Source organism: Phacochoerus africanus, chromosome 1, assembly GCF_016906955.1.
Source record: "Phacochoerus africanus isolate WHEZ1 chromosome 1, ROS_Pafr_v1, whole genome shotgun sequence".
NCBI lineage: Eukaryota > Metazoa > Chordata > Mammalia > Artiodactyla > Suidae > Phacochoerus > Phacochoerus africanus.
In genome coordinates this window covers 26,091,015-26,118,313 of record NC_062544.1, presented here as the reverse complement: position 1 = coordinate 26,118,313, position 27,299 = coordinate 26,091,015, and the positions used below count along the sequence as shown (strand labels likewise).

Below are 27,299 nucleotides of genomic sequence, written 5' to 3'. Positions count from 1 at the left end.
TCATAACACAGGCGTGAGGTGCACACGAGCTGTAACCTGGAGCCGTGTTTTGTGATCCACAAGCTTCCCCCTCTTTGTTGGGAGCACCTGTCCCATCTCTACGCCCCTGCGGAGGGGGAAAGCCTGATACCCAGTCTTTCTTCTGTCTCAAGAGCCTTCAGCTCCAAGCTGTACTTGGCTTCAAACTGAGCTGACCAGCAGCCAGGAAAACTCGCAAAGAAGGGATACATAGTTATTTTTTTTTTAATTAAAAAGAACATAAGAAAACAATAAAACACTTCCCAGGGTGTGCAGTGATGAAACATCACAGGCATATAAAGTACATCAACCACCCCCCGAAAACCCAAAAGATCCCAGGAGCTACATGCAGGGACCCCCGTGTGGTGGCTTATAGCCTTTCCCGGTCTAAAGAAAAGGAAGCACTTATTCAACTTTGTTTTCCCTTGAAGACTTGGCCACCTCCAGCTCACTGGTCCATGACATGCACACAGGAAGCTGGGTTTTGTAAGAATTTGCCAGTGGGCGGTGCGGAGATGGGGGTGCTGGGGTGCGTATGGCTCCTCTCCTGTCCTGTCCATGGTCTGCGGGGCTGGGGAGGCAACATCCCTCCGTAGGGAGAGGCCGGACACCCTGTCCTGGGGGCCTGGACCTGGGCTTCCCTCCTTGAGTAGCAGCGAAAGGAGTGCCGGAGGGTAACTTGGGGGCCACTGAATAAAGACTCGGACCAAGATGAAGCATGCCCAGGGCTGGCACTAAATTTTGATCAGTGGCTAGAAGGCGGTGGGGAGATCCGGATATACTTGCCATTATCAGGTCTCCACCCTGCCCTTCCTTAGCTGCTCAACCCATTCCTCCGTCTCACTGGCCCAAACTCTGGGGGTCACAGAGACCTGGATTGGACTCCTGCCTCTGCCACTTCCTAGTCTGCATGACCTGGGAAGGTGACTTCACTTCCCGGAGCCTCAGTTTTCTCATCTGTTAAGTGGGGAGGTTCATGGGACACACACACAAGGTGGCTGCAAATCGTGTGCTCACGCCTTGCAGCACCAGCACATAGTAAGTGCTCAGTAAATGGCTGAGATGATTCTGGTCACGCAGGCGCCAGGATTCCCACCGCACAGTGGGGGGGGGGTATGTAGATGGATGTGAGATAAACACAAGGTTTACGCCGTGTTCTGGGAAAAGGATGAATTCCCCCCAGCCTCCTCAGTGTGGCTGGGCCGTTCGGAGGTCTTGGACCCCTGGGGAGCTGCCACGGAGGACCCGGGGCTGTTTCTAGACCTCGGAGCCCTCCCTGGGGTAGAGGATGCCGTTGGTGTTGATGCCGTTGTAGAAGTGGGGGCTGAACTGGTTGAGGGCAGCGCCCCCGTAGCCCAGGGTGCTGCCGGGCGCGGGGGGTGCCCACTCGCCGCCTCCCGCGTGGCCGCTGATGTTGCCGAGGGTTGTGTAGGAGTTGAAGTTCAGCAAGTTCTGCGCCAGCTTGTCCGCGGGCTCCGGGCTCAGTCCCGGCGTGGCCACGGGGCGGCTCCCGGGGCCCGACCCGCTCACGTAGGCGGACACGGTGGAGAGGAAGCCGTTGAGGCAGGGCGTGGCCGGCAGGGGCGGCGAGGCCGGCTTCTCCGGGGAGCCGCCGGGCCCGGGCGAGGCGCCGTCCAGGAGGTCCTGGGCCTCTGCGGCCTTGGCGCTGCCCCCCAGGAGGCTGGTCTCCGTTTTCTCAGAGGCCAAGGAGCCGGTGCTGGAGGACACGTCGGATTTTCTCTTCCTCTTCCGTCGGAAGTTTCCGTTGTCGAACATCTTCTCACAGTTGGGGTCCAGGGTCCAGTAATTCCCTTTGCCTGGCACACAAGCGGGAGAGCGTAAGGAGAGAGGGACGCACCGCTCTGCATCTGTTCCTTCTTGTCAGAAAGGAAAACCAAAGGTAACACATGCAGAAAGGCAGAGAACAAAGCAGGAATTCTGCAAACCCCACCCCCCACCCCACACGGAGTCACTCTGGGAGCCCAGAGAAAGAGGGACATCAGCCCTGCAGGGGCTTACAGTGTGGTCCCCTTAAGAAGTTCAAGTACTGGAGCTCCCCTCATGGTGCAGCCGAAATGAATCCGCGGAGCATCCATGAGGACGTAGGTTCGATTCCTGGCCTCGCTCAGTGGGTTAAGGATCCGGCGTTGCAGGTGCAGTTTGCAGACCCTGCTCAGATCTGGCGTGGCTGTGGCTGTGGCGTAGGCTGGCAGCTACAGCTCCGATTTGAGCCCTAGCCTGGGAACCTCCATAAGCCGTGGGTGCGGCCCCCAAAAGAAAAAAACAGTAGTTCAAGTCCTGGGAGAAAGGGTCATAACTGACGGGAAAGAAAACTCAGGAAGAAATTCAGGGCTTCTTGAAAGTCCTAGGTGTGCACGCCAAAGATGGACCTGAGTCCCAGCTTCGGACTGAGGGGCTTAGGGCGAGTCTCGTGTTCCTAGTCTGAGAAGTGGGCTGTTGGAGCTGCGCCTCCTTCCTCAGGCTGACTGTGAGAGGGGGTTAAGGCTAGATGGGTAAAGGGGCTTTGTAACCAGGGCGAACAATCTGAACCCAGCCTGAGGGTGAGGCTAGTCATTAGACGGGTGGGTCCGCCTCTTCTGGGGCAAAAAGTCCTGCCCTCAAGAGCCTCAAAGGGGGCGGGGGTGGGATTCCTCTGAGCCCGACCCTGGCTTCCCGTGATGGGTCAAGAGTGGACTTTAACTCCAGGCAATGGACTCATGAGTATTTCATATATTACTCTCTGTACCTCTCTGTATTTTAGAATTTGCTCATTGAAAAGGAAAAAAGTTGACACTCTGCTGTTAGAGAGACCCCTGCTCCGATTCACACGCCATCACTCACGTCCTTCTATGTCGAGGCGCGCTGCTTCTCCTCTGGGTGTTATTTTCCTCCTCTGTAAAATGGGTTTACTAAGAGCCACGCTGCAGGGCTGGATTAAAGATGATGTAATTTGGGCAGGAGGCACCATGTGGCCCTTCGTGGTTGTTCCACCAGCCTCCAGGCCCTCCCAGCAGGCCCGGGGCGCACTCGGCTTTGTCTAGACCAAGCACTCAACCTCCAAGGACTTTCCACGTGCCGGATGCTGGGGATTCGGATGACTCATCACCATCCCTGCACGCCACTGAGCACTTAGCCCCAAAGGAGCCACGCTTACATCCCTGTTTTTCAGATGGGGAAACTGAGACTCATAGGCACGCTGCCTGGTCAGCAGCTTAGCCAGGATCCAAACCCAAATCTGCCTACAGGGTCCACATTTGCAGCTGTCTTGGGGGGGGGGGGCACAGCCATATTCGGAACTTTCTAGAAAGGGGTGTTGGGAAGACCCGAGTGAGCCTTCCTGGGGGCACCCGTGGCTGGCTGAGGCAGGGCCTCCCCACCCCACGCCACAGGCCCCTTACCCGGGTCGTCCTCGTCACGGGGCACCTTCTTGAAGCAGTCATTGAGCGACAGGTTGTGGCGGATGGAGTTCTGCCAGCCGGCCTTGCTCTTGTTGTAGAAGGGGAAGTTGTCGGCCACGTACTGGTAGATCTGGCTGAGGGTGAGGCGCTTGTCCGGCGCCCCGTGGATGGCCATGGCGATGAGCGCTGAGTAGGAGTAGGGGGGCCGCACCAGCTTCATCAGCTCCTCCTGCGAGGGGATGGGCAGCCAGCCCAGGTCGCCGCCCCCGAGCCCCGACATGCCAGGCAGCAGCTGCCTCTGCACCCCGTAGGTCTGGGGCAGGAAGGGGCTGGCGCTGGTGCCCGGCAGGTAGGGTGGCGGGGTCATGGCTGGCCCGTTGAGCCAGAGGTAGGGGTTGGGTGTGGCCCCAAATTCCCCGCCACCCTCGAAGGAGGGGGGCCGCTGAGGGCTGGGCACCCCCTGGGCGTGGAAGAAGTTCTCATAGTAAAGGTTCATCTCGGGGGGCTCCTGACCGATGCTGGGGAACTGGGGGCTGCAGCGCGGTGGGGAGGGCGCCGGGAGGTCGAAGGAGCTCATGCCTGGGCTGGGCTTGGCCGGAGCCACCTGCCTGGCACCTGTGCGGGGGAGCTGGCCCTGACAGGTGCTCAGCAGGCCCGGCCTCCTCAGACTTATACCCCAGGGCTTGGCCGGCGGCCCCACCCAGGGGCGGCCACCTGCAGCAGACCCGCCCTCCCTCACTCTGACTGCCACCCAAGTCACCGGTGGGGCACTTCCCCGCTGGCCACAGCCACAGCCACGGCAGGGCCCATAGGTAGGGACACACTCGGCTGGCTGGCTGGCTTCCTCGCTGATATTAACAAGGACAAGGGCGCCCCTCTGCCCTTCTCCCTCCTGGGCAGGTGTTCCCTTTCCTCTCTCCTCGAGGCTCCGCTCTGCTTTCCTCCTGTCACTGTCCTCCTGTTCCTCCTGTCCTTCATTCGCTTGCCCTTTTTCTCCTCCGGAGTTTTCTCCCATTCTCGCTCGCTCCCTTCTCTCTCCAGCCAGCCTCTCTGCGTCTCACTCCTGGTTTCTTTCCCTCTCTCTACACGTTGCGCAGCCCCTCCCTTCCCATCTCAATCCCCCACCCCCCAGATTTGTTTCTAGCTCTTTCTACCTCTCCATCTCCTCTCCCTCACGACCTGGCTCTCTCTGCTTCGCGCCCTCTTCCTTTCATCTTGGTCTCTCTCCGTCTCACGTCATTTCTGTCTCTTTCCCCATCCCCTTCTGTCTCCCTCTTCTTTCCCACGCTGACCCCTCATTCTCTGACCGCTCATCCAGACTTGGGGGCGCATGGGGGGGGTGCACATCATCAGAAGCCACGTTTTTGGTTCTTTCGACGTGAAGACAGGCTTTCTGGCGTGTGCAGGAGAGATGCTGGCCCTGGAGAATCAGAAGAGCCTCTGGCCAGTTTCATAAGGGCCGTGACCTCCCTCCACACACACACACAGGCAGGACTGCAGGAGGCAGAGAGAGGCCTGGGGATTCTGAGGGGTGGTGGGGCTCATAAAAATAACAAAAGGAAAAGGATGTGAGCTGGACTTGCAGGGGAAAAGGAGAGAGGACTTGGAGGACTTGGAGGTTTCTTTCTGGCTGCAGGGAGTTTCTTATCTGATCAAAGTCCTTTCAAGTTTCAGCTTGCAGCATCCCTGGGGGGATGTGAGGCCTGAGAGCCCTCCACTGGCCATCCCCCTCACCCCAGCTCTGCCTCGGGCTCCAGAAGCAGCAGCCCCAGCCCATGCCGGCTTCTCTGTGCCTTGGGGCCCCTCCGTCCCCACCCTGGGCTCCGTTCTCCATCTGTGGCTTGGAGCTGACCTGTCCCGGCCACCCCTGCATCCCAGGGCAGGCCCTCAGCTTGGGGAGAGGGTGGGTCCCCCGGCTCAGGGGGCAGGCAGAGCTGCTCTGAACAGGTTCTCGTAGCAGCTGAGACTTCTCTCTGGGGTGAGCAGAGTGGAGACAAGTTCGAGCCAGCCTCTCTGGTCACCGCCTCCCTCGGCCCTCCTGTGTCTGTATCCTTCTCCTCATTCAACCTCCTCTCATTCCCCCAGACCCCTTCTTGGAGATCAGAGGTCGCTTTCTGTCCCAGCTGGAGGGGATGCCCCCCAGGGAACCCTCCCCTGCCTGCATCTCTGCTCAGTCACGTACGAGTGGAAAACCTGAATGGTATCAATTGAATCTCCCCGGCAGCATCTTGGTACCCAGAGGATGAGTTCGGGTACCTGTGTGGCCGGGGTCCTACCAGGCCCGGAGGAACCACCTGTCCCCACATAGGACAGAGAGTGAAAGGTGGCTCGGAAGGGGCCAGTTTACCCAGGTGAGGCTTGGGGTCAGCACCCTTTGCACTTTGTTTCCAAAGAGTAAAGCGGAAAGAGGCCACGCTTTTATTTAGAGTTTCTCTACCAGGCCTGGCTTGCTGAGGGCAGCGCCCTGAATTTTCAAAGGACAACCACGCTGAAGGCCACCAACACAGACCCAAAGGAACCTGGTAATGTCACTTCTGATCATTCATCCTGCAGAATTACACAGAGCAAGAATTGGCTGCAGAGGTATCCACCACAGCATCTTTTATAGCTGTAACAGAACTGTAACTAACCTGAGTGTCCAACCATAGGGGATTGGTTAAATAGACTGAGTATCATCCAAATGATGAAATTATGCAATGATAAAAAAATAGATTATAGACTACTTAGTGATAGGTTCTAATAATATTTGGAGAAACAGGCTGCAAGACAGCATGATTTTTTCTGGTAAAAATACATGTTTTTACGCATGTACGTGCACTACGTAATTGGAAATATCAAACCATTGGCTATTATTTCTGGATAGAGAATTTGATGTGATTTTTGCTGTTGCTTTTCTGTAGTTTCAAATTTAAATGACTAGAGCAAGGCAAACACACAGGTGATTTGCTTTGGGGGTTAGAAGGAAAAGGCCATCAGAAGGTACGATAATAGACATATGGCAACACAGGCTCTGAGATCCGGAGAACACGGGTCAGACCCCAGCTTTGCCACTGATTGAATAACTGTGCACACCTTGACAGGTGCTTCAATTTTTCTTGGCCTCAATATTTGCAGGTGAAAATGGGGATAATGCCACTAATTCAGGTGTCACTGTGAGCATGCAATGACATAATCAATAAAAATCATTTCACGTGAATATCACTCGAATATCAGTTACTATATAGGAGAGTCAACATATATTTGATATGTGCAATTCATCCCTGAGTTTGCTACCTTTTAAGCAGCTGTTTTTTCAGCAGCGTGTGGGTGTGTGGGGGATGGTGTGATGGGGGGGTGGGGGGCATGGTGTGGCGGGGAGAGGGGGGGTCAGTAGGGGATGATGTGGCGGGCGGGGGGGTGGGTAGGATTTACAGTGACCTGGGGCTTCTAGGAGCCTGGGCCAGACCTTAACCGGGCTATGGCCCATCAGGGTGCCCTCTGCTGCTCCTGTTTTCTGAGTGGGCAGGAGGCTGGAGAAGCAGACCAAGACTGCCCTCTGGTGGCCATCTCTTTAAAAGTTGGGAGCAGAGCTCTGAGACTGGGTGACCACTCCAGTTAATGGCCTGGGTTACTGAGCCCTTCTAATAAATAAAAAACAGGTTCCCAGCACCAGCAGCAGCTTCAAGGAGGAAACATACCCCATGGAGGAAAACACCTTAGCTCTCTTGCGATGAAACTAGTGGGAACTGGTTTGGCAATGGGCAAAATGCCTCAGGAGGGGGCAGTTGGACGGTCTGGACTCAGATATGACTCCTCCAGCTGTGTATTCTGAGGGCCTTGCTGTTGTTTAATCTCTGAGCTCCAGTTTGCTCATATGGAAAGTGAGGATAATCAGGGGAGCCTTCAAAGGAGTCCCGGTGCAAGGAATGAATGGGGCAACACAGGAAATGCCTCTGACGCCATGCTTGGCAATAGTCGAGTCCTTCATTTACTCAGCAAATACTAATCGATGGTCTCCACAGCAGCAGGTCTGGGCAGGTGTGCAGGGCACTGTCAGTCACACAGTGCTAAGGCTCACGCCTCTTCTGATTTTGCCATCTTGCTCCGGTGCCCGGACTTTTGAACCCCACATAACCATGTCCTTCAAATCTACCCCGTGTCTATTTCCTTCCCTAACGGTTCTCAGCCTCCCGCCAAGACCCTCCCTGCACAGACCCCCGGCTCCCTGGGCCTCGGCCCCACCCTCTCTCCTCTGACTGTGGGAGCCCTTCGTCTCCCCTGGGCCTGATCTGAGAAGCCTTAGGGTTCCTCTGCTTCTGACGTGGTGACAAAATCCAAAGGCTGGCCCATCAGTTTCCTGGGCCTCAGGAGGCCTCTCTTTTCCCAACTCTTGGGCATTTGGCTGGGTTTTTATTAGAGTGACCAGGATTGAGTGGTTGTGCCATTTTTTCCAGGAGAAGCTGACTGTACAGATCACAGGAGAAAGGTTTTGGCAGACATTCCCAGCACCCCTGCACCCCAGTGTTAAGGCCCTTAAGTGAAGGCAAAGGGGTCACAGAGAAGGTCATGGGGAAAATTCTCGGGGTTGGCACGAACAAGGTGGGTGGATCTGCACTGGCATAGACTGGAGCCAGGCTTCTCAACATCACTGGAGGCTGCAGGCCTGCCTTCCCGACCAGCCCCAGGAGCTCCCTGTCCAGTCCCAGGCCTTAGGGATTCAGCTGATGGAATTATGCAATGGAACTCGCTTGAGTCTTAGGATCACTTTTATTGTCAGTAAGAAATAGCAACACTTTCAAGATGATCAGCTAGAAAAAAGTCTGGTTGGTGGTATTAAAACATGTAAAGTACAAAACTCTTAACCAAAAATAAAATAAAAGAATATTTAAAAGCTCTTCTGATAAGTGCTAGGACCTAGACAATGAAATAAAACTATAGCTCCTGGTACCTGAGAATCTGGGCTATAAAAAGATGTGTCCGGGATGCTGGGGAGAGCATCCTGGGAGAAGGCATTGCTGATGGGTCCTCGTGTGGCTAAGAATCCAGGCGGGGCATCATCACCCAGCACCCAGGGCACTGGCTCTGGTGGTGCTGAGTCTGTCACACTGACTGTTCTGGGGCCCAGATCAGCCCATTCCCTCTGTCTGAGTGCAGGGAACCACGGAGAGTCTTTGAGGCATTGATGTTCCACAGCGTCTCTCTCCTCCTGGAAACTTCCATCCCTGTGGCCCTTGGCGCAGCCCTGGTCAGCAGCACCTCACAGGTCAGTGGACGTGAGGTCGGAGTTCTGCTTGCCGTCTTCGGCAGATTTGCTGGCCAGCTGCGTGGGAGAGGAGGATAGATAGCTACCGTCCAAGATGAGGTTCCCAGGAGCACCAAAGCGGGGCTTCCAGTCCCACTCACAAGGGCCCCTGAGCTGACTGCTCCCAGACCCCTGCGAGCCTGAGCGGCCCTGACCTTGACTGATGGGGCCAGAAAGGCTGTGCTGCCAGTGGTTAGAGCAGAGGCTTTGCTGTTTTGTGGACCATGTGAACTTGGGCCAGTTGTTCACCGAACTCCGCGAGCCTGATAAAATCCTCACGGGGAAAGTGGAAGGTCAAATGGGACCGGGTTTGGGAAGCGCTCAGCGCGGTGCCGGACTCACTGCACATGCGCAATGAACCTGCAGTCAGGTTCCGGCAGCAGAGTTCTGCTTTAACAACACCCCGAGGATCAGAGTGAGGTGGGACCTTCATCTCGAGCAAAGACTGACAAGTAACAAGAGGAGACGGCACTCGGAAAGTCAGGCCTTCCTAGGAAACCAGCTTTTAAATAACAGGAGTTTGTAACAGAAGTTGAATAGGAAAGTTCTTAGGCAGAAGCACTTTTAGCTGCCCAAGACAGCTGGCTGCCGTGGCTCTGACAGGAGCACCAAAGGACAATTCAGGAGCACCAAAGGACAGCTAAAGGTTCTGAGGTCCCAGGGGTCCTGTACAGCCTCTGGCACATTCCTGCAGCTCAGCAGGAGTCAGTCCTGCTCAAGGGCGCCACCTAGGGCCTAAGAGGAGAACTGCACTCTGCTCATCTCGGCCCGTGTCCCCAGCCTAGGGGCCCTGTCCCTGTCTTCCTGGGAGTGACCACACCACGTGCACACACGCATATACACACGCACAGCGGTCACACATGCCCCCCTTTTCTCATCGCTTCAGCATCACCCCTTTCCCTTCCTCCTCCCCACAGCCCCCAAGCTCCCACCGTCTGGGTGCTCACCATGGTCTTGAAGAACTGATTTACTTTCTTCCGCTTGAGCGTCTTCTTGTCGCCATCTGACAGAGGGAGGAAGGTCTGGCTGAGGCGGGGGGATGCGTTGGCCTCGTCCATCCCGGGCACGCCGGCCACCGAGAGTGTGAGGGCTGCCGGAGAACGGAGGACGGCTGTGAGCGGTGGGGGGAGGGAGGCCGTGCCCGGGGACAGGAAGGGGGACTAGGGAGACAGGCAGGGGGCAGAGACGGAATCCAGGAGAAACGGTGGGGGGTAGGGGAGTCCAGGCAGGAGGCTGTCGGTCCACTGTGCGGAGGCCTGCCCAGCCCTGCACACAGCAGCCTGCATCCTGGCCCAATCAAGGCCTTGGCCGAGGGCTTCTGGGCAGGAAACAGGGTGCTGAGGTGGGAGAAGGCCCCGGCCACTGGGGCCCTGACTCTTTGGGGGAACACGGCCTTTGCCCAAGTCGGGGAGACAGTGAGGGCTCACTCGTCCCTGCTTCCAGCACTGACAGCCCGGAGTCCCTGCTCCCCTTCAGTGGCAGGGCCTTGTGGGGAAAAGCATCTCCAAGCCAGGGGCCAGCCGGTGGGAATGGCCTCCAGCCACACCCCTCGGTTTTGACCTTGGGAACATGGGGGTGAGAGCACAGACCTCAAGGGTGTTGTGAGGCCTGCTGTGTACCCCATTAAACACACGGCCATGTGGGGGTGTCCTGCCTGGGGAGGCTGGGCAGTGTTTAGGGGTCGGTTCCGGGGGCCTCCACGACTCAGTGCCAGTACGGGCAGGAGACTGACATTCTCAGCCCGAGTTTCCTCATCCAGAGTCAGGCTAATCATGTGATCTACTTCACAGGTTTGCACTGCGGCTTAAATGAAGCAATGAAGGAGAGGCATTCAGCACACAGCCTGGCACAGAGTAGCCGACACCAGAGATTTGCCCTGGGACAGATGCTCCTGGGCAGGCCACATCCCCAGTTAGGGCCCCAGGTGCCCTCTGTGAATGGGCAAAGGTCATCTTACGCGCTGACCTCCTTGCTGGACAGTGAATGAGTGATGGGGGAAGGGAAGCATCTATGCACCAAACACTCTGCAGCTGTGTGATGCAGTGGTGGGTTCTGTACATTCTGGAAAGAGTCTCTGGGGCCCCAGAGGAAACACAGGGATGAGAGATTTACCAGGGACACACTTCCGGCCTGCCGGGTCCTGGCTAACTGAGACCCTGGGACCACCTGGTGTGCAGCATGGACTCCTAGGGAACGCTGAGGGCCAGAATGACAGCGCCTCCACGTGGAGCCCACTGGGACTGCTTCACATCCAGAAGGGGGAGGGTGTGGGGACAGCTCAGAGGATGGGGGCCTGTGAGGAGAGCCTCTGACCCCCCAGGGTGCTTAGCTCACTTTACTGTGTAGAGAGGGTTCCTGCCCATCCTTCACCCCCAGGCTGGTGGCCCATTCTGGTGCTGGCAGGGTGCCTACCTGGGATGGTGGGCATGGACTGGCTGGCAAAACTCATCTGAGAGAGGATGGATGCCCTGGGGGCGACGGCCACATGCTCCGAGAGGTTGGTGTCACTCATGAACTCGTGTTTCCTGGAGAGCTGGATGAATATACCAAACGCCATGCATGCACACACACAGACACACACAGACACACACACACACACACACCCCCCACAGAGGCTTAGCATGAGGCAGTTCTGGGCCCTGAAAAGTCAGTGATGAGGGTTTGAAATGGCTTCAATGGACCCGGCCCAAGTCCATTTATTCTGTTTCACATCACTTGATGCCAGCCTGCCATGTATGGCTGCACAGGTTGCAGACTCTACAACTCTGGTGTATGAGTGTTTGTGTGAGTGGGGGGGAGGTGTTAATTTAGACTACTGTATGAATGACACCTTCCAGCATTATGAAACACAGTCTTATTTCCAGCCTTCTGCCCCTGGCAAGAGGAGCCTCTGAGGCCTACTGGGAAGTTTGTGGAGGCTCCTTTCATCACCGGAAGGCATCTCAGCTGGCCCCTTGCCCTTTCATCTGGCAGCACTCCCTTTCCAGGACAGCAAGTACATCTTCCCCTCCCAGGCTCCCAGAATGCTTTCAACAGAACTTTCTTTCATGGGGAAGCTGGGCTTGAAACCAGGGCTGCCTGGCATCATCTCAAATAGTTATTAGTTTCTAAGAAAGAAACCTCCTAAAGTCGGGGCAGGGAGACTTTCCTGTCGGCATCCCCAGCTGGGCTCCCACAGGAGGAGTGCAGTGGAGTCTGAAGTCAGTGGTTAGGACAGTCCTGAGGTTGGGGACAGCTCTGTCACTCAGTGGTGGAACAGGCGGCTTCTCCCCAGCCTTGCATGTGATGGTAGAAAGGACAAGAGTGACAGCCTAGACTCAGATCCCACTCTGCCACATCCAGGCCATGTGGGCGCCAGCAAGCACTTCATCTCCCTGCTGCTCAGACGCCACCTCTGCAACCCCATGTCACTGTAAGAGCCAGGCCTGAGCGGAAGCCCCCGGTACCACGCTGGGCATGCAGGGGAGAGCTGCCGATGGTGCTGGAGGGGACCCTGCCTCGGCCACTTACCCGATTCTCTGCCACGGGCTTCTCATCCGCGAACACGACGCTGCTCCTCTTGGCTCTCTTCTTGGACCTCCGCAGCTTTACCTCAGGCAGAGTGCTCCCTGGGGAGATGGGCTCCTCTTGCTCTGCTTTCGGAGTCCTGGGAGGCACTAATTCCAGGTCAAAGCTGAATAGCAAGAGGGACAGCAGGAGACACTGCAGTTAGAGCTTCAGGGGAAGTGTCTTGCAGGGACCCAGGCTGACTGAGCTGTCACTAGGGTCGGGGGGTAGATCAGCTCACCTGGCAGAGTTTGGAGAGCCACTTGTTTAATTTGAAAACACGCAAAATACAGGGTAAAATAAAAGTGAAGGTGGTGAGCTCTGTGTCTGGTGATAGGAAGAGAAAAGTGGCTCAAATCATGGCTCTGGATTCAAATCCCTGCCACTTTTTAGCTGAATGACTTTGGGCAAATCACTCAGCCTCTCTGAGCCATGATTTCCTTTTCAGTAAGTGGGGGTGTTTGCAGCGACCCTGCAGAGTGGCCATGAAATGAGGCTGAGGACCGCTTTGCACGTTCTTGGCTGGAGGAGAGGCTGCGTCATAGCATCTGTTATGAAAGTCCTCAGGTTCGGGGGGTAGAGCGGAGGGCTCTAGGAAGGTGGAAGGGGGAAAGCTTTTCTTTCTCTGTCTCTTTTTAAAAATTGTTATTTTTTTACATTCTTTAAAAAAATATTCCTTTCCACTATGGTTTATCACAGGACGCTGAATGTAGTTCTCCGGGCTCTACAGCAGCAGAAGAGACTTGTGGTTGCCACGGGGGAGGGGGCTGGGGGAGGGATGGAGGGGACACTGGGCTTAGCAGCTGGAAGCTGCTACACATGCAGGGAGAAGGGTGTCTTGGGCAAGCAGAGGAAGCCCAACAGAGGTAAAGGCAGGTAAGAGGAGGAGCTCAGGGATGGGGGGTTGGGAGGGATGGAGCCCACAGGCAGGTGTGAGAAGGTGAGGCCCCAGGCTGGCTGATGGAGATGGCTGGACTGGGCGCTTGCAGGCTGCAGGCGAGTCCAGCTGGGTCCTCAGGAAAAGCCACCTGGGCCTGGATGGAGCCCCTAACAAGGAACTAAGCCTCGTGGGGTAGTTGTGAGGGCTTTAAGGAGGCAGCGGTGAGCAAAGGCTTTCAAACAGAAGGCCGGCCAGGGGCAGAGGGAGGCTTTGCTGGGGGCTGGGCCAGGGCAGGGGTGCAGGGGGCTGCCCGGGGTGGGCACTGACCTCTCGGACGTGGCTTTGCTGGGTGTGCTGCAGTCGGAGTTCATGGAAGCCATGGAGATGATGGACATCTGTCTGTAGGAACGCAGCATGGACCGGGGGCGGCCCACTCGCCTGTCCTCGAAGTCGGGCTGCAGGTGGGAGAACGGGGTGGTTAGCAGCCAGGCCTGATGCTGGGCAGGGTCGGGGTAACGTGGCCGTGACCTTCCTTGCTGCCTCCCTCTTCTACCTGGGTGGGGTGGAGCTGTGGGGCAGAGCTGGCTGAGGCTCTAGGGGGTTATCTGATAAAGAATCTGTCAGGCCAGGCTCCTGGGAGGTAATGTCTAAATCCTAGCAATTCTCCCACGGATAGGTAAGTCTTTGTTTTTCATGGTGGTCCCTCTACGCGGATGAGAAGACTCTGATTGGGGGCTGGCCAGAAAGACCAACTTTGTGATTACAGGGCTGGGACTCTGAGCCAGATAATATTAGCTCAGCCTCCAGGGAGAGAAAGGGAACTGGAGATTGATTTCAGCCATGTGGCCAATGATCCTTTCAATGGTGCCAATGTAATGAAATCCAAGTACAAACTGCAGACACTTAGGCTAAGGTGAGCCTTCCTGTGCCAGCAGGTAAACAGGGTGATGGGTTCTGAGGACACAGAAGCTGTGTGTTTGGGACCCTCCCAGACCTCACCCTATGCCCCTCTTCATTTGGCTGGACCTGATTTGTCTTTTCATAACACAACTGCGATTGTTACTGCAGTTACCCCGAGGTACCCATGGGGGATGGTTCCAAGACCCCCCAGGATCCCAAAGTCCAGGGATGCTCAGGTCCTTTATATAAAATGGCCCGGTGTTTGTACGTAACCTTGGCACAGCCTCCTCTATACTATACATCATCTCTAGATGACCTGTAATATCCAGTACACTATCAATGCCATGTAATCATTGTAAATATAAGGTAAGCACGAGGTAAATAATCGCCAGCACAGCAAATTCAAGTTTTGCTTTTTGGAACTTTCTGGATTTTTTTTTCCAACTATTTTTGATCCTCAGTTGATTAAGTTCTATTTGCTCTATTAAGCAAATAGAGAACCCACCGATAAGGAGGGAGGGCCGACTGCTTGAGTTCTGTGAAGTTATACAACTTGAAAGGGTGGTGGGAATCTCCAGGTATGAAGCTAGTTGGTCAGAGGTGCAGGTGGCCTGGGAATCTTGGTGTCTGAAGTGAGGGGAGTTGGCAATTTTCCCCTTAACCTATGCGATATGACCTAACTCTGGGTGGTTATCATCAGAATTGCACGGGGGTGTCATGCAGGGAGTGTTGGAGGAGGCAAGCTGTCTCATGGAAAAACTGTTGGCTAGGAAATAAGAGACCTGAGCTCACCTCTGTGCTTTCCAGTAACTCACTTCCCATCTCTGGGCCTCAGTTTTCCCATGTGCAAAATCAGAGGGTTGGGCCACGTGGCCTCTGAGGAACCACACAGCCTTGATGTTTTAGGACCCCTTTCCAGGGAAGAGGAGAAAGAAGACGTCCTATGAGCACCAGGCCAACAGCCTCTTGAGGCCATGGAGCTTATCAGTGGCTCAAGGCAGTGGATTTGGAGGCCAGATGGAGACACGTGCAAATTCTGATCTATGCTCATGTGTTACGTAGCCTTTGGCAAGTCACTTAACACCTCAAAACTTCCAGAAGAGATACAAGGGGTTAAAAATCATTACTGGGCTTGCTGTGAAGACCTAAGTGCTTAGATCAGACAGGCACATAGTAGGTGCTTCATCAAGGGTGCTTTTATTAGTGGTAGAGTCCCTTGAGTGCTAAGGCCTCGATACTTGGTGATCATATCCAGCTGACTTCTGAGGGACCAAGTTTACAGAAAGCATCCCTGGATTGGTCCCGCCATTGCTGGCCCTCAGGTTTTTCTCCTCCAGGGCAGCTTCCTGGGCTCTGACGGCCTCATCCTCCCAGTCCCGCCCACCCTGGCCAGGGGGACCACCCGTACCATCTCTCTGACGCCATACTCCTTCTCCACCTTCATTTTCAGGTTCTTGAAACACTCCTCCATCCGGTCATGGAAGGGACGCAGGTTTTCGGACACTCTTTTCTCATGGATCTTAATCCCAGCTCCCAGGAAGGGGATCTGGAGAGAAAAGTGGTAAATGATGAGCCAGAGGCTGGCTGCCTGGCCTCACAGAAATGGCTGAAGTCGAGTCTGCCTGCTGAGAACTGAAGGAGGGCATGGCGGCCTCTGAGACCCTCACATGGGCTCACCGACCCTGGGAGATGGGAAAGCTGCCTCCTTGGGGTTTGCTCTGAAAACAAGACCTCTAGGAGAAAGACGTCCAGCTGCCTTTGCCCCACAGGAGAGTTGGACACTCCCTCCGCCCCCCTCGCATTAGAAGCTACATGTTAGGGAAAGTCTACCCCTGGTGGGATCTATTGAGGGGCAGAGTGTGAGACCAGAGGAGAGCAACCTCTGTGGCTCTGACTTAAGCCCAGCCCAAGAAGTTCTTGGCGAGGCAAAAGGGAAAGTATGAATGTCGGAGGCTGGAAGTCAGGAGAAGGGAAGGACTAAGTGGAAAAGGAGGAGTGGACGCAGCTTGGTCTTACAACACAGGAGCTCCAGTAATATGACCTATGTGGTTGCTAAAGAAACACAAGTGGTAATATCTCAATTAATATATGTTAATATTGGCTGTTAACCAGCCAATAGGGAATTTTTTTAAAGTGATGTAAAAGCCTTGGGAACATCAGAGGGGAAGAGATGATTGATGTGAGACAGTTAAGCTCTTATTTATCAACAGAGGAGGTCAATGGATGCTATCTAGTTGGTAGATACAGGGACAATGGGCAGCCACATTGGCCACATGAGGAGGGAACAGCTGGGAAAGCCAGTCGTGTGACTTCAGGGAAACATAATGAGGGCTGCAAAGTGTAGAATATAGATCATTTTGAAGACAAAAACTGTTTCCATGATGTTGACATAAAGACATGTCTGCCTCCTTCTCTTGGAGGTCTCCTGGAAATGGCAAGGTGAAGGAGAAACTGAAATTCAGTGAAACTAGAAGACAGGTGTGAACTGGACTCACAGTGTGTCAGATGGAAGGTGGATGGAGAATGGTAACTGACCTTCCAGAGCAGGGGAGGAGGTGGGGATAAAAGGTCAATCTGGGTTAGAAGGGGCTCAGGGATTAGAGTTGCCAAGTATCCCAGAAAAGCTAGAGTGAGTTGAGGGTCTGCAAACAGAGGGATGGGTTGAAATTCTGGGACAGAAGCAATTAGATGGCAAGTCACTGCTTCACCTTGTAGCCAAATGTTATACTTTCCCACTTTCTCAAGAAGCAGAAGCTTATCCTCTGCAACAATTAGAAGAAAGAATTCTGCGCTGAGGGGTACCAGGCACAACAGAGGGCAGGGATGAGACATCAGAGGAAATAGAGGGGTGAGGGAGAGTCTGCGCACTAACAGATAGTGAGACCTTCACCTCCCTGTCCCCCAATTGCAGCAGTGCAGTAGCCAGGAGTAGCTTTGTATGCAACAGCTTGAAAGGTCTGTCTTGGAGAAAGTGAATGGCTCATGTTATACAGGCATTTGTGGGTCAGTTACCAAATGCAGTGCCATCCAGGTGACAAAGCCCTCTCTCAGGTGCACAGAGATTCATTCACCTTTTTCAGTGCCTCACTCTTAGCTATGAACAGACTGCCAAGGATCACCAGGCATCGAAGGAAATTCTCTAGTATGAAATACAGAGATCAGAAAAGATTGGAATAGATAAGGGGAATAAAAGCAAAAAGGGAGGAAAGAAGGAAGGGAGGCTGGAAGGGAGGGGGAAGGAAGGAAAGACTGTATGGACTAACTCAGAGGAAACAGAATGAAGAGAGCTTAAGAAAACATTATTTTTTTTAAAAAAGTTAATACATAGAGAAATAAAAGATTTTCTATCCATGGAACAAGACAAAGATTTTATTTTGAAAAGTAGGGAATGATAATGGAAATACTACGTGCAAAAACTAGTGAGATATAGTGCAAGGTATAAACGGAGGTACCTCTAGTTTTACATATTAGAAAGGACAGAAAATCAATTAGCCAAACATCCATCCAAGATATTAGTAGAACAACAACAAAGTAAACCCAAAGAGAGTAAAAGGAAGGAAATAATAAAATGGTAGACGTGAATGAAAAAGAAAAAAACTTACAACATAGAGGAATGACAAATCCAAAAGTTGGTTCTTTGAAAAGACAAAATATTAATAAACCCCTTAAAAGACTAGTCAAAAAAAATAGAAGGTACTAATAACTAATATCAGGACTTAAAAAGGAGTGTCATTATGGGAAATGTAAACAGTATAAAAGATCTTAAGAGGACATTGTAAAAAAGTTTATATCAATAAATTCAGTATTTAGATAAAATGGAAAAATTGCCAAAAATAATAAAATTTACCAAAAAGGACACAAAAGAAAATAGGAAATCTGGAAACTACTTAATTAAATACATACTTTGAAATATTCTTGGCTGTATGGCTTCATGACAAAGTCTAGCAAACATTTGAGGATAAAGAAATGCCATTACTACACAAACTCCTCCAAAATTTTTAAAATAAGGAATAATTTTCAAGTCACTTCTTGAGACTAGGATAACTTGGTTAAAAAAAAAATCAAACAAGGATATTATAAAAAGGAAAATTATAGATGGATCTCTTTTGAAAATATATACAAAAATTCTGAAGAATATATTAGCAAATAGAATCCAGGAAATATATAAAAATGATAATACATTATGACCAAGTAGGATTTATGTCATACATGTGAGGTTGGTTTAAGAGTCCAAAAATCAACTAATATAATTCAATGCATTAGCAGAATAATGAAGAAAAACAATATGAGTATCTCAATAGCTGAAGAAAAGCCATTGGAAAAATAAAAAATCCATTCATGAAAACTAGAAAACTAGGCATAGAATGAGACGTCGTCTTTAAAATGTCCCACTCTGTGAAATGTCACTGTTGCCCTGATGTGGGAGACAGATACACTCTCTCTCTCTCCTTACATTTGTCAGAGGAATACGGCAAGAAAAATAACCAAAGAGTATAAGATTGGAACAGAAGAAGTAAAACTTTATATTCACAGATGATATGATTGTATCTGTAGAACATCCAAAAGAATATACAAACAACTTGACTATTAAGTGAATTTACAAAAGTTGCCGGATACAAGGTAAACATACCAACGAATTGTGATAATATTGACAGATAGAAAATTTTTAAAAATGCCATTTTTAATAGAGCTAAACATATCAAATACTAAAGCTAATAACATAGTGAAAGACTTTTACAATGAAAACTACAGAACTTCACTGGATGAAATTAAAGAATTAAATAAAAGGAGAGAGATTCCATGTTCATGCATTGGAAGATTCAATGTCAGTGAGATAGCAACTCTTCCCAAGTTAACCTACATATTTAATATATTCCTAATCAAAATCTCAATGTGTTTTGGAGGGTGTGTGAAAATGAGCAAGCTGATTTAAAAATTTATAAACAGGAGTTCCCGTCGTGGCGCAGTGGTTAACGAATCCGACTAGGAACCATGAGGTTGCGGGTTCGGTCCCTGCCCTTGCTCAGTGGGTTGACGATCCGGCGTTGCCGTGAGCTGTGGTGTAAGTTGCAGACGCGGCTCGGATCTTGCGTTGCTGTGGCTCTGGCGTAGGCCGGTGGCTACAGCTCCGATTCAACCCCTAGCCTGGGAACCTCCATATGCCATGGGAGCGGCCCAAGAAATAGCAACAACAACAACAACAAAAAAGACAAAAAGACAAAAAAAAATTATAAACATAAAAAGGACTAAAAGAACCAAGACAAATTTGAAAAAAAAAAAATTGCAGTACTCTCACTACTAGATCTCAAGACTTACTGCAAAATTACTACAGTAATTAAGAACAGTATGGTATTAGCATAAGCATGGACAAAGAGACCTATGGAATAGAATAGAAAGTCCAGAAATAGACTGACACATATAATCACTTTATGCCAAAGTTTGGGGAAATAATCATCTTTTCAACAAATGTTGCTGGAAGAATTAGAAACCTATACAGATAAATAATGTATCCCTCGGAGGTCCCACTGTGGTTCAGTTGGTTAAGAATCCAAATGCAGTGGCTCCAGTTACTATGAAGACGAGGGTTTGATCCCGGGCCCAGTGGAGCACTGGGTTAAAGGATCCGGCATTGCTGTAGCTGTGGCACACAGAGGTCACAGCTGTGGCTGGGATTTGACCCCTGGCCCAGGAACTTCCATATGCCATGGGTGCAGGCATAAAAAATTTAAAAAAGGAAAAATAATTTATCCCTTATTTCATGTCAAAAATGGATCATATATTTAAATGTATAGGATAAAACTTCCTAATAAAACAAAGGAGCATATTGTCATGATCTTGGGGTAGTCAGAGATTTCATAAAGTGGAAACGAAAGTGATAATCATTAAGAAAATTGAAAAATTGTCAAAATTATAAACTTCTGTTCTTCAAAAATACATCATTAAGAAAGTAAACAGACAAGCCACAGACTGAGCAAAGATATTTGCAATGCATATATTTGACAAAGGACTCATATCTAGAATACATATAAATGCCTATGAATTATTGATAAAAAGAAACTCAGTTAATAAGTAAAAGATGTGAACAAACACTTCACAGAAAGGTTATTGAATCAGCGGCTAAACACTTGAAAAGGTGATGAACCACCACTGCGTGCAAAGGAAATGCAAATGCAAATTATACCGAGATATCACCTCACAAGCCCCAGAAAGACTGGAATTAAAGAATGTGTCACTGAGAGTGTGGAGCAGCTCAGACTCACAGAAGTTGTTGGTGAGAGTGTAAATTGGCTCAGCCGCTTTGGAAACCTGTTTCTGAGTATCCAGCAAGGCTAGGGCAGTGCGTCTGACCCAGCACTCCCACCACCACATAGACAGTGAGGGCACAACAAGAAGGTCACACAACGTTTTGCATACTATCTACAACCTGGAAACAGCCCGTCATCAACAGGAGACTGAATAAATACACTGGAATATTACAGGAATGCTGCGGAGTTACACAGTGGATAATACTTAGAAATAAAAAAGGGAAACTTCTCGGACGTGCAACAGCCTGGATGACTCTCAAAGGCAACACGTTGAAAAAAAAAAAAAGAAGCCAGATGCACAGTAACACATGCTGTATAATACCGTTAATATGATGTTCCAGAAGAGGCAAAACTAATCTGTAGTGACAGAAGTTTGGCTGTATCTGTTAAAGCCTGATGTTTTCATATACTGCAACCAAGCGATTCCATGCCTAGACATACACCTGGCAGAGACTGTGCATGGGTGTGCCCAAAAGACACGTACAAGGATGTTCAGAACAGCATTACTTACAACAGCCCCAAGCTGAAATCAACCTAAATCTCAGTCAGTTGGAAAATAAATAAGTATGTATGGTTATGCAGTTCAGCTGCATAGACTATTATACAGCAATGAAAATGATTTAATGACTGCTATGTACTACGAAATAAATCAAAATTTTTTTGGCCATGGCCGTAGCAAAGGGACCAGGGCCAGGGATTGAACCCACATCACGGCAGTGACAACAATGGATCCTTAACCCACTGAGCTACCAGGGAGCTCAAGAACAAATCAATTTTAAAATACAACATTAAACAGAATAAGTTAGACACAAAAGAATAAACACTGTGTGATTCTGAAAATAAACCAGAGAAAACAATAATACTTAGGAATGGGTAGTAAACACCATCTTTATTTTTATATTTTTGTCTTTTTAGTGCCGCATCATGCATATGGAGGTTCCCAGGCTAGGGGTCAAATTGGAGCTATAGCTGCCGGCCTATGGCCACAGCCACACCACACTGGAGCCACATCTTCCAACCACATCACAGTTCACAGCAACGCTGGATCCTAAAGCCACTGAGCAAGGCCAAGGATCGAACCCATGTCCTCATGGATACTAGTCGGGTTCGTCACCACTGAGCCACCACAGAAACTCCATTAAACGCTATCTTTAAAAAGCAAGGAAACGATTACTATAAAAGCAGGAGAGTAGTCAGCCTTGGGGAGGGCTGGCAATGACTACAAGAAGGCGCGAGAGGAGAGGGCCTCTGGGTGCTAGAGGAATTCTACTTCTTCATCTGGTGGTGGTCACATGTGACCGGTCAGTGTGCCATAAATTTTTACTATGTGCACTTTTCAGTATGTAATATTTCATAAAATGTTTTAAAGAAGAATATACTGTAGACATCTTTCCATGTCGATAAATATAGAGAAAATCTTTTTAAAGAAAATAAACCAAGAAGCAATCAGTCTCGAAATCCAGGAACTCTTGAACACAAAACCTACTTTGCACCTCTAGCTTCTGTTGGGTGGCTAGAAGTACAAGAATGTTCCTCTTTGAAATCCAAGGGTCTCAGGCTTTGAGAAAATCCGAAGCGAATCTGGCTTGGCCAGACCAAAACCCAATCTATAATTAAGCTCCAAGAGGGGAGGGAGGGAGCAGGAGCATTTCTGTCCAGCACTTTATTTCTGTTGCCTGGCACACAGTTGGGACTTCATAAGGATAAGCTGCAAGAATGAATGGAGTGACATGGAGGAGGAGAAGCTGACTTGTCGTGTGTACTGTAAAAAGGTCATCTTCACTCTGAGCAGAGCAGCATCTCTTGGATGTTTAGGATGCTGGACTTTGGGTGGGAGGAACACGGCCCAGGGCAATGCCTGTGGCAGGGTTGGGAGTTAACGGGCCTCCTTAAGTAACCTGGCAGTGATGGTGGGGGACGGAGCTAAGGTGAGGGCGGCCACTAGGGGGTGTTGTCTAAAGAGGCCTAACTAATGGCTCTTAAAAGCTGTTAACGTCCATCAAAAAATGTGTTTTCAAAGTCTTGGCTTGTGGTGCCCCTCTATTAACTCCAAGACTTTGGAAAATTTTCCTTAGAAGGCACAGCCTGGAATCAGCTGTGCTGTGAGGCCACAGTCCAGTCCGTGCCGTGGGTGCAGTGGATACAGCTCCGAGAGTTCATTACCAGGTGACAGGCCCTGCCCAGGAGAGAGGCCCAGGGCAGTGATACAGACTGAGAAAGACACCCAACAACCCCCACAGTGTGTGATACATAGCCTTCCCTGTGGTACCTCAGAACAGCTGAGGAAGGAAGCCAATCAAAGCTGGGCCTTCCTATTCCCATGCTGGGCCTGGGCAGGGGGAGTATCATTATTTGAATGCTGAGGGGCATCCTGGCCTTGGAAGGCTGGGGCCCTTGGGGATGTTTGGGTTTCACAGGTGACAACACACAGTAAGAAGGGAGAGAAAATTCCAGACACACAAGATGCATTCAGGAGAGGGCGACTGTGCAGCGCTCCGCGGTGCATTTTTAAGGTCTCACTTTGCATAAATTGGCAGAGGCAGAGAAGGCCCTGAATTAGGAATCCTTATTTTAAGAAAAGAGGCTGCACCCAATGCTTCTCACTCCCTGATTTCCCTAGAGTAACAAAAACTCCCTACCACAATAGCTTGCTTCGCTTTGCACGGAGACTGGCAAGAAGGGAGGAGAGAGGACAGGCAGCTGCAGATGCTGCCCGGCCCGCTGTGCCTCCCCTGCCTCCCACCATCGTGCCCTTGGAGCCCATCCTGCATCCTGAGCACCCCCTGGTCCATGGAGAGCAGGGAGGTGGTTGAGGAGGGCTGCTGCACGCCTCACGGGGAGCCTGGTCCTCTGAACGCCTCTGGGGAGCAGGTCTGGTGGATTGTTTCTGCTCTAGGGAGTGGGAGAAAGAGAGATGCAGGGAGAGAAAACACAGGGGAGGAAGCCAGAGAAACAGCGGAGAAGGAGGGAGGGCGGTGGAGAAAGAGGAAGGGAAGCAGAGCCTGGAGAGGTGAGAGGGGGAGGCAGGGAGAGGCAGAAGCCAGAGGGGAGGGGCAGAAGCAGAGAACTTCCAGGAGAGGAGGAGGACAGAAGGAGGTCCTGCGGACAGAGGGACAGGGTGCCAGGAGGGGAGGAGGGATGGGAGACACGTGGAAAGCAGGAGAAAGCAGGCGGGAGGGACAGGCCCTCCAAGGCTCAGGAGGGCTTAGCACCTTGTGCAGAGCGCAGGCCCTTCTACCGAAGACCAACCAGACCAAGGCCTGGATTATTTTCCATCTGAGCATTATCTGCAACAAACTGGGTCAGTCTTAGAAGGCGGAGAGGTGGGGGTGGGGCTGAAGTTTTCTATTACCTGATTGGCGGGGGCTGGGAGGGGGGACGTGGCTGGCAGTAGGGGTGTGGGAGCCTGGCTTTCAGTTCAGGCCCACAGGGAGAAGCCACCTGCTGAGTTCCACAGCCGACAGGGGTCTTAGCAACGTGCAGCCACACAGCACGGCTGTCTAGTGCCAGTGGAGCGCCCCAAGGGTGCAGTGCCCCAAGTCCTGTTCCCAGGATGCACTGCTCAGGTGATGACGGAGTCAGAACAAGGGCCAAAGGGCCAAAGGGCAAAGGCCAGGCGGACAGGTGAAACTAGGCCGTAGCAGCCAGTGGCTAGCAGAGGGCAAGGAGAGCAGGGAGCGGCAGGGAGAGAGCCAGGGCCGGCTCCTCCCCAGTCCAGCTCTGCTTTACCTGCCATGCAATCAGGTCCTTGAGGCGGCTCAGCTTGTCCTGGTCCTCAGGGTGGTCCCTGATGTACTCTTCAGTGAAGAAGGCCTAGGAGGACAGACAGACATTGGGGGTTTCCTGTCCCTTTGGCATGGACCCCACAACCCAGCTGTCTGGCACTGGGCAAGGATCCCATTGGAAAGGGCAGGAATGAGGCGATTCCTGCTTGGACAGGCGATAGTCAGGGACCACTAGGGACTGACATTTGCCCTCTGGAAGCTTCGACCAGTAACCACTGGGAAAGGGTCACGCACCCCAAGGAAGCAGTTCTTCCAGTGGGGTCTCTGGACCAGCAACAACAGCATCCCCTGGGAATTTGTCAGAGACACAGAGTCTCAGGCTGCATCCAGACCTACTGAATCAGAATCTCTGGAGGTGGGGGTGGGGGTGGGTGAGGGCAGCTGAGTGTCAGGAAGCCCTGCAGGGGATTCGGCGGAGCATCCAAGGCTGCACTGCCCCTGGGGAGAGACTCCGTAAGGAATTTCACCTGGGGGGCTTTCCAGCGCGCCTCGCCAGCTCCCTCACCGTGTGTGCCCTCTGCAGCCCTGGCTCTGAGGGGCTCGTGTTCTCAGTGTGTGCACATGTGTGCAGACAGTATCTTATCACCCCTCGAGGCTGCACAAAGAGTTCCCAGTGGTGACCATCTGAGGTTCTCGAGGTTAGCTGGAGGGACGGACTGGAATCACTGTCTCTGAATTATACTGCTGTGTGTGTCGTTTTCTTAGTTTTCCATCAGTGGGTGACAGAGAAAAGAGAATAGGGAACCCGTCGTGAGATTTATGAGAAGGAGGGGTCCATTTCCCCCTCATAATCCCATTAATATTTGGCCGAGGTGAAAACCAAATAAGGTCTTCCTGTTCTATTTCAGTGATGGGAAAAGCTATGTCCCCTACTGAGAAACTGTTATTCCCCTCTGCCCCCGCCATGGAAAATGTGATTCATGTAACTGATGGCCTTCCCCTTTTTGCCATGGATACCAGGAGGCTCAGAACAAAATCTGAATGTGTGGGGACCTGTGGAGGGAGCTCCTGAGCTGGATATCTAGATTATATCTCGATTATAACAGCCACCCCCTTGGAGTTGACCTCCCACCCCCTAGGTATTTTCACAGATTCTGGGTTTCGTTTCTTCCCATTTGTAGAGGTCACTTCCATCACTCAGAGAGGAGATGGTTTACACAAGCGGCATGCACGTTGACTGGTGGCACGTGACTTTTATGATCTGGCTCACGGTCACCCCCGAGCCTGGGATGGAGGGTGAGAGTGAGGCTATGGGACCTCTAGGTGTACGAGGTCCAAACAGCCACAGTAAGATGAGTGGCGGCTGTGTCTGCTCCTGGGCCCTCCTGCCACGCTCTGGCCCCACCAGGGCCTGGAGAGGGAAGCCCTCACCTTCTCATACTTGGCGAACCCTCCCATGACAGCCGGGTCCACGATGCCGTTCAGGAGCATGGAGAGCGGGTTGATGGGGAGGCTTTCGTCACTCTGGTACTGGTTGATCATCATCAGGATCTTCTCGTTGGCCGTGGACATGGTCTCGATGGCGTTCTCCAGAGGGCTAATCGTGGTCTGTGGAAAACAAGATTGCCAAGAGGAAAGGGCCTGAGTGGGCACTTTGAAGTCAGACAGAATTGTTGGTATTGATTGCATTTGGGACTGGAATGCAAATGAGGCGATGCTCCCCGAGGGGCTGTGGCAGGCCCTTGTGGTAATTGCTGAGCTCCGGGACCGTCTGCTGTCTGGGGAGAGACGGGCTGGATTTCTGCCTAGTGAGCAAGGGATTTCCCTGGGGAGCTGGAGGCAGGAAGTGTCAGGCATTCGCTGGGTTTCAGGGGCTGGATATGCTCCAGACAGGGTTTTTCTTCTTTTTGGGTCTGTTTTTGTTTTTTGGCCTTGCCTATGGCATGCAGAAGTTCCTAGGCCAGGAATTGAACCTACCACGCCACAGAAGGGTTTTTCTTCTTATTACCTGGTGAAATAGGCTCCAATTCAACCCATCTGGTATTGGCTTTGTACCTACTATGTGTGAGCACCTAGCCAGAGGGATTAGAACAGCTGGTGATGTGATCTCCCAGCCTGGCCCAGAGCCGGTCCCCAGACTGGCTGTTACATGGTTTGCTCCAAGGTAGATTTGGTTTACTTGGAAGGATAAAATGAAACATCTCTTCAACACCTCTTAGAAAGCACAATAAACAGAGTGCTATCAGGTGCTAGCTGGCAAAACAGTGGTTCCCTAGAGCTTGAGATCTTCTTGTTTAAGAAGTCGGCAAACTTCTTTTGTGAAAGGGCCAGATGCTGCCTGTGGCAACAACTCAACTCTGTGATTGCAGGAAGTAAACAGGCACAAGCAATATGTAAATCAGCATGCATGTTTGTTCCAGTATGATTATTTATAAAAATAGGTGCCGGTGGGGTCTGGCGCACAGATCGCTGTTTCCTGACCTCTTGAACGAAACGAAGCAAATTCAAACCCCTAGTCTCAGCCATCTTTTCTAGCTGTGTGACCTTGGGCAAGTTTCTTAAAACTTCTGAGCTTTAGTTGACTCATGGGTAAAATGAGGAGAAGAAAATCTTTTTCAGAGAGTCGCTGGGAGGCGCTGTTATTAACTCCCACAGGCCTCAGGACAGGGAATGGCAATGTTCCTGAGGGAGGAGGGGGTGGTGCTATGGGGCTCGCCTTCTGGGGACATAGCCAAGGTCATGTCAGATAATATGACACTTGACTCACTGTAGAGGGTGTTGTTTTTGTTTTTGTTTTTTCAATTGTACCTGCTAGTTACTGTAACTCTTGGCTACACGAGAAGGGCAGAACCAGTCTCTAAAGCCATGTTCTTGGTCATCTTTTTATAACCATGTCCTCAAATCCCTGTGAAATCCTAGCCTCCTCATCTCCTTTCCGTTTCTGGACATTTTTGTCTCTGTAGGGAGAAGGCCCTGGAGGCTGTGTGTGTGTCACTGTCACCCTTTCTTCCTGCCACACATACACATTCAGACATGCACACACATGCACGGAGCTGCAGAGGAAGGCTGCTTGGCCTGGTGGGGTCTGCAGCCCATATTCCACAGGCTGGAACCCACCACCTGGTCTCTGTCCACCACACAGACCAACCCCGCAGGCCAACCTCTCCTCCAAGCCAAGGTCTAGAGTCTAGACTGAGTTCTAAGGAAAATCTGCCACAACCATTTGGATTGAGCCCAGCACCACAC

The 27,299-nt window shown here is 51.5% G+C and overlaps 2 protein-coding genes across 3 annotated transcripts in view; both read right to left on the bottom strand.

The window, feature by feature from the left end:
- Window positions 1-231: 231 nt before the first annotated feature.
- FOXI1 (forkhead box I1) lies at window positions 232-4,072 on the bottom strand. Its single transcript, XM_047784960.1, has 2 exons — window positions 3,417-4,072; window positions 232-1,835 (listed from the first exon to the last, which is right to left on the bottom strand). The coding sequence occupies exons 1-2, from the start codon at window positions 3,991-3,993 to the stop codon at window positions 1,276-1,278; spliced, it is 1,137 nt and encodes a 378-aa protein (XP_047640916.1). The 5' UTR covers window positions 3,994-4,072; the 3' UTR covers window positions 232-1,275.
- Window positions 4,073-8,143: 4,071 nt separating this feature from the next.
- DOCK2 (dedicator of cytokinesis 2) overlaps window positions 8,144-27,299 on the bottom strand; it is a 404,312-nt gene continuing 385,156 nt past the window's right edge. For both annotated transcript variants that reach the window (XM_047784590.1, XM_047784680.1), the window contains 8 exons: window positions 25,485-25,661; window positions 24,058-24,141; window positions 15,432-15,569; window positions 13,451-13,578; window positions 12,208-12,370; window positions 11,110-11,230; window positions 9,645-9,787; window positions 8,144-8,715 (listed from right to left, as the gene is read on the bottom strand). In XM_047784590.1, the coding sequence (XP_047640546.1) occupies window positions 8,653-8,715; window positions 9,645-9,787; window positions 11,110-11,230; window positions 12,208-12,370; window positions 13,451-13,578; window positions 15,432-15,569; window positions 24,058-24,141; window positions 25,485-25,661 (1,017 nt within the window). In that variant the 3' untranslated portion in view covers window positions 8,144-8,652. The remainder of the gene's footprint in view (window positions 8,716-9,644; window positions 9,788-11,109; window positions 11,231-12,207; window positions 12,371-13,450; window positions 13,579-15,431; window positions 15,570-24,057; window positions 24,142-25,484; window positions 25,662-27,299) is intronic.

Coding starts and splice junctions, on each gene's coding strand:
- FOXI1 (XM_047784960.1), bottom strand. CDS start 3,993: ATGAGCTCCTTCGACCTCCCGGCGCCCTCCCCACCGCGCTGCAGCCCC. Junction 1,836..3,416: donor CCGTGACGAGGACGACCCGG/GTAAGGGGCCTG, acceptor CTTGTGTGCCAG/GCAAAGGGAATTACTGGACC.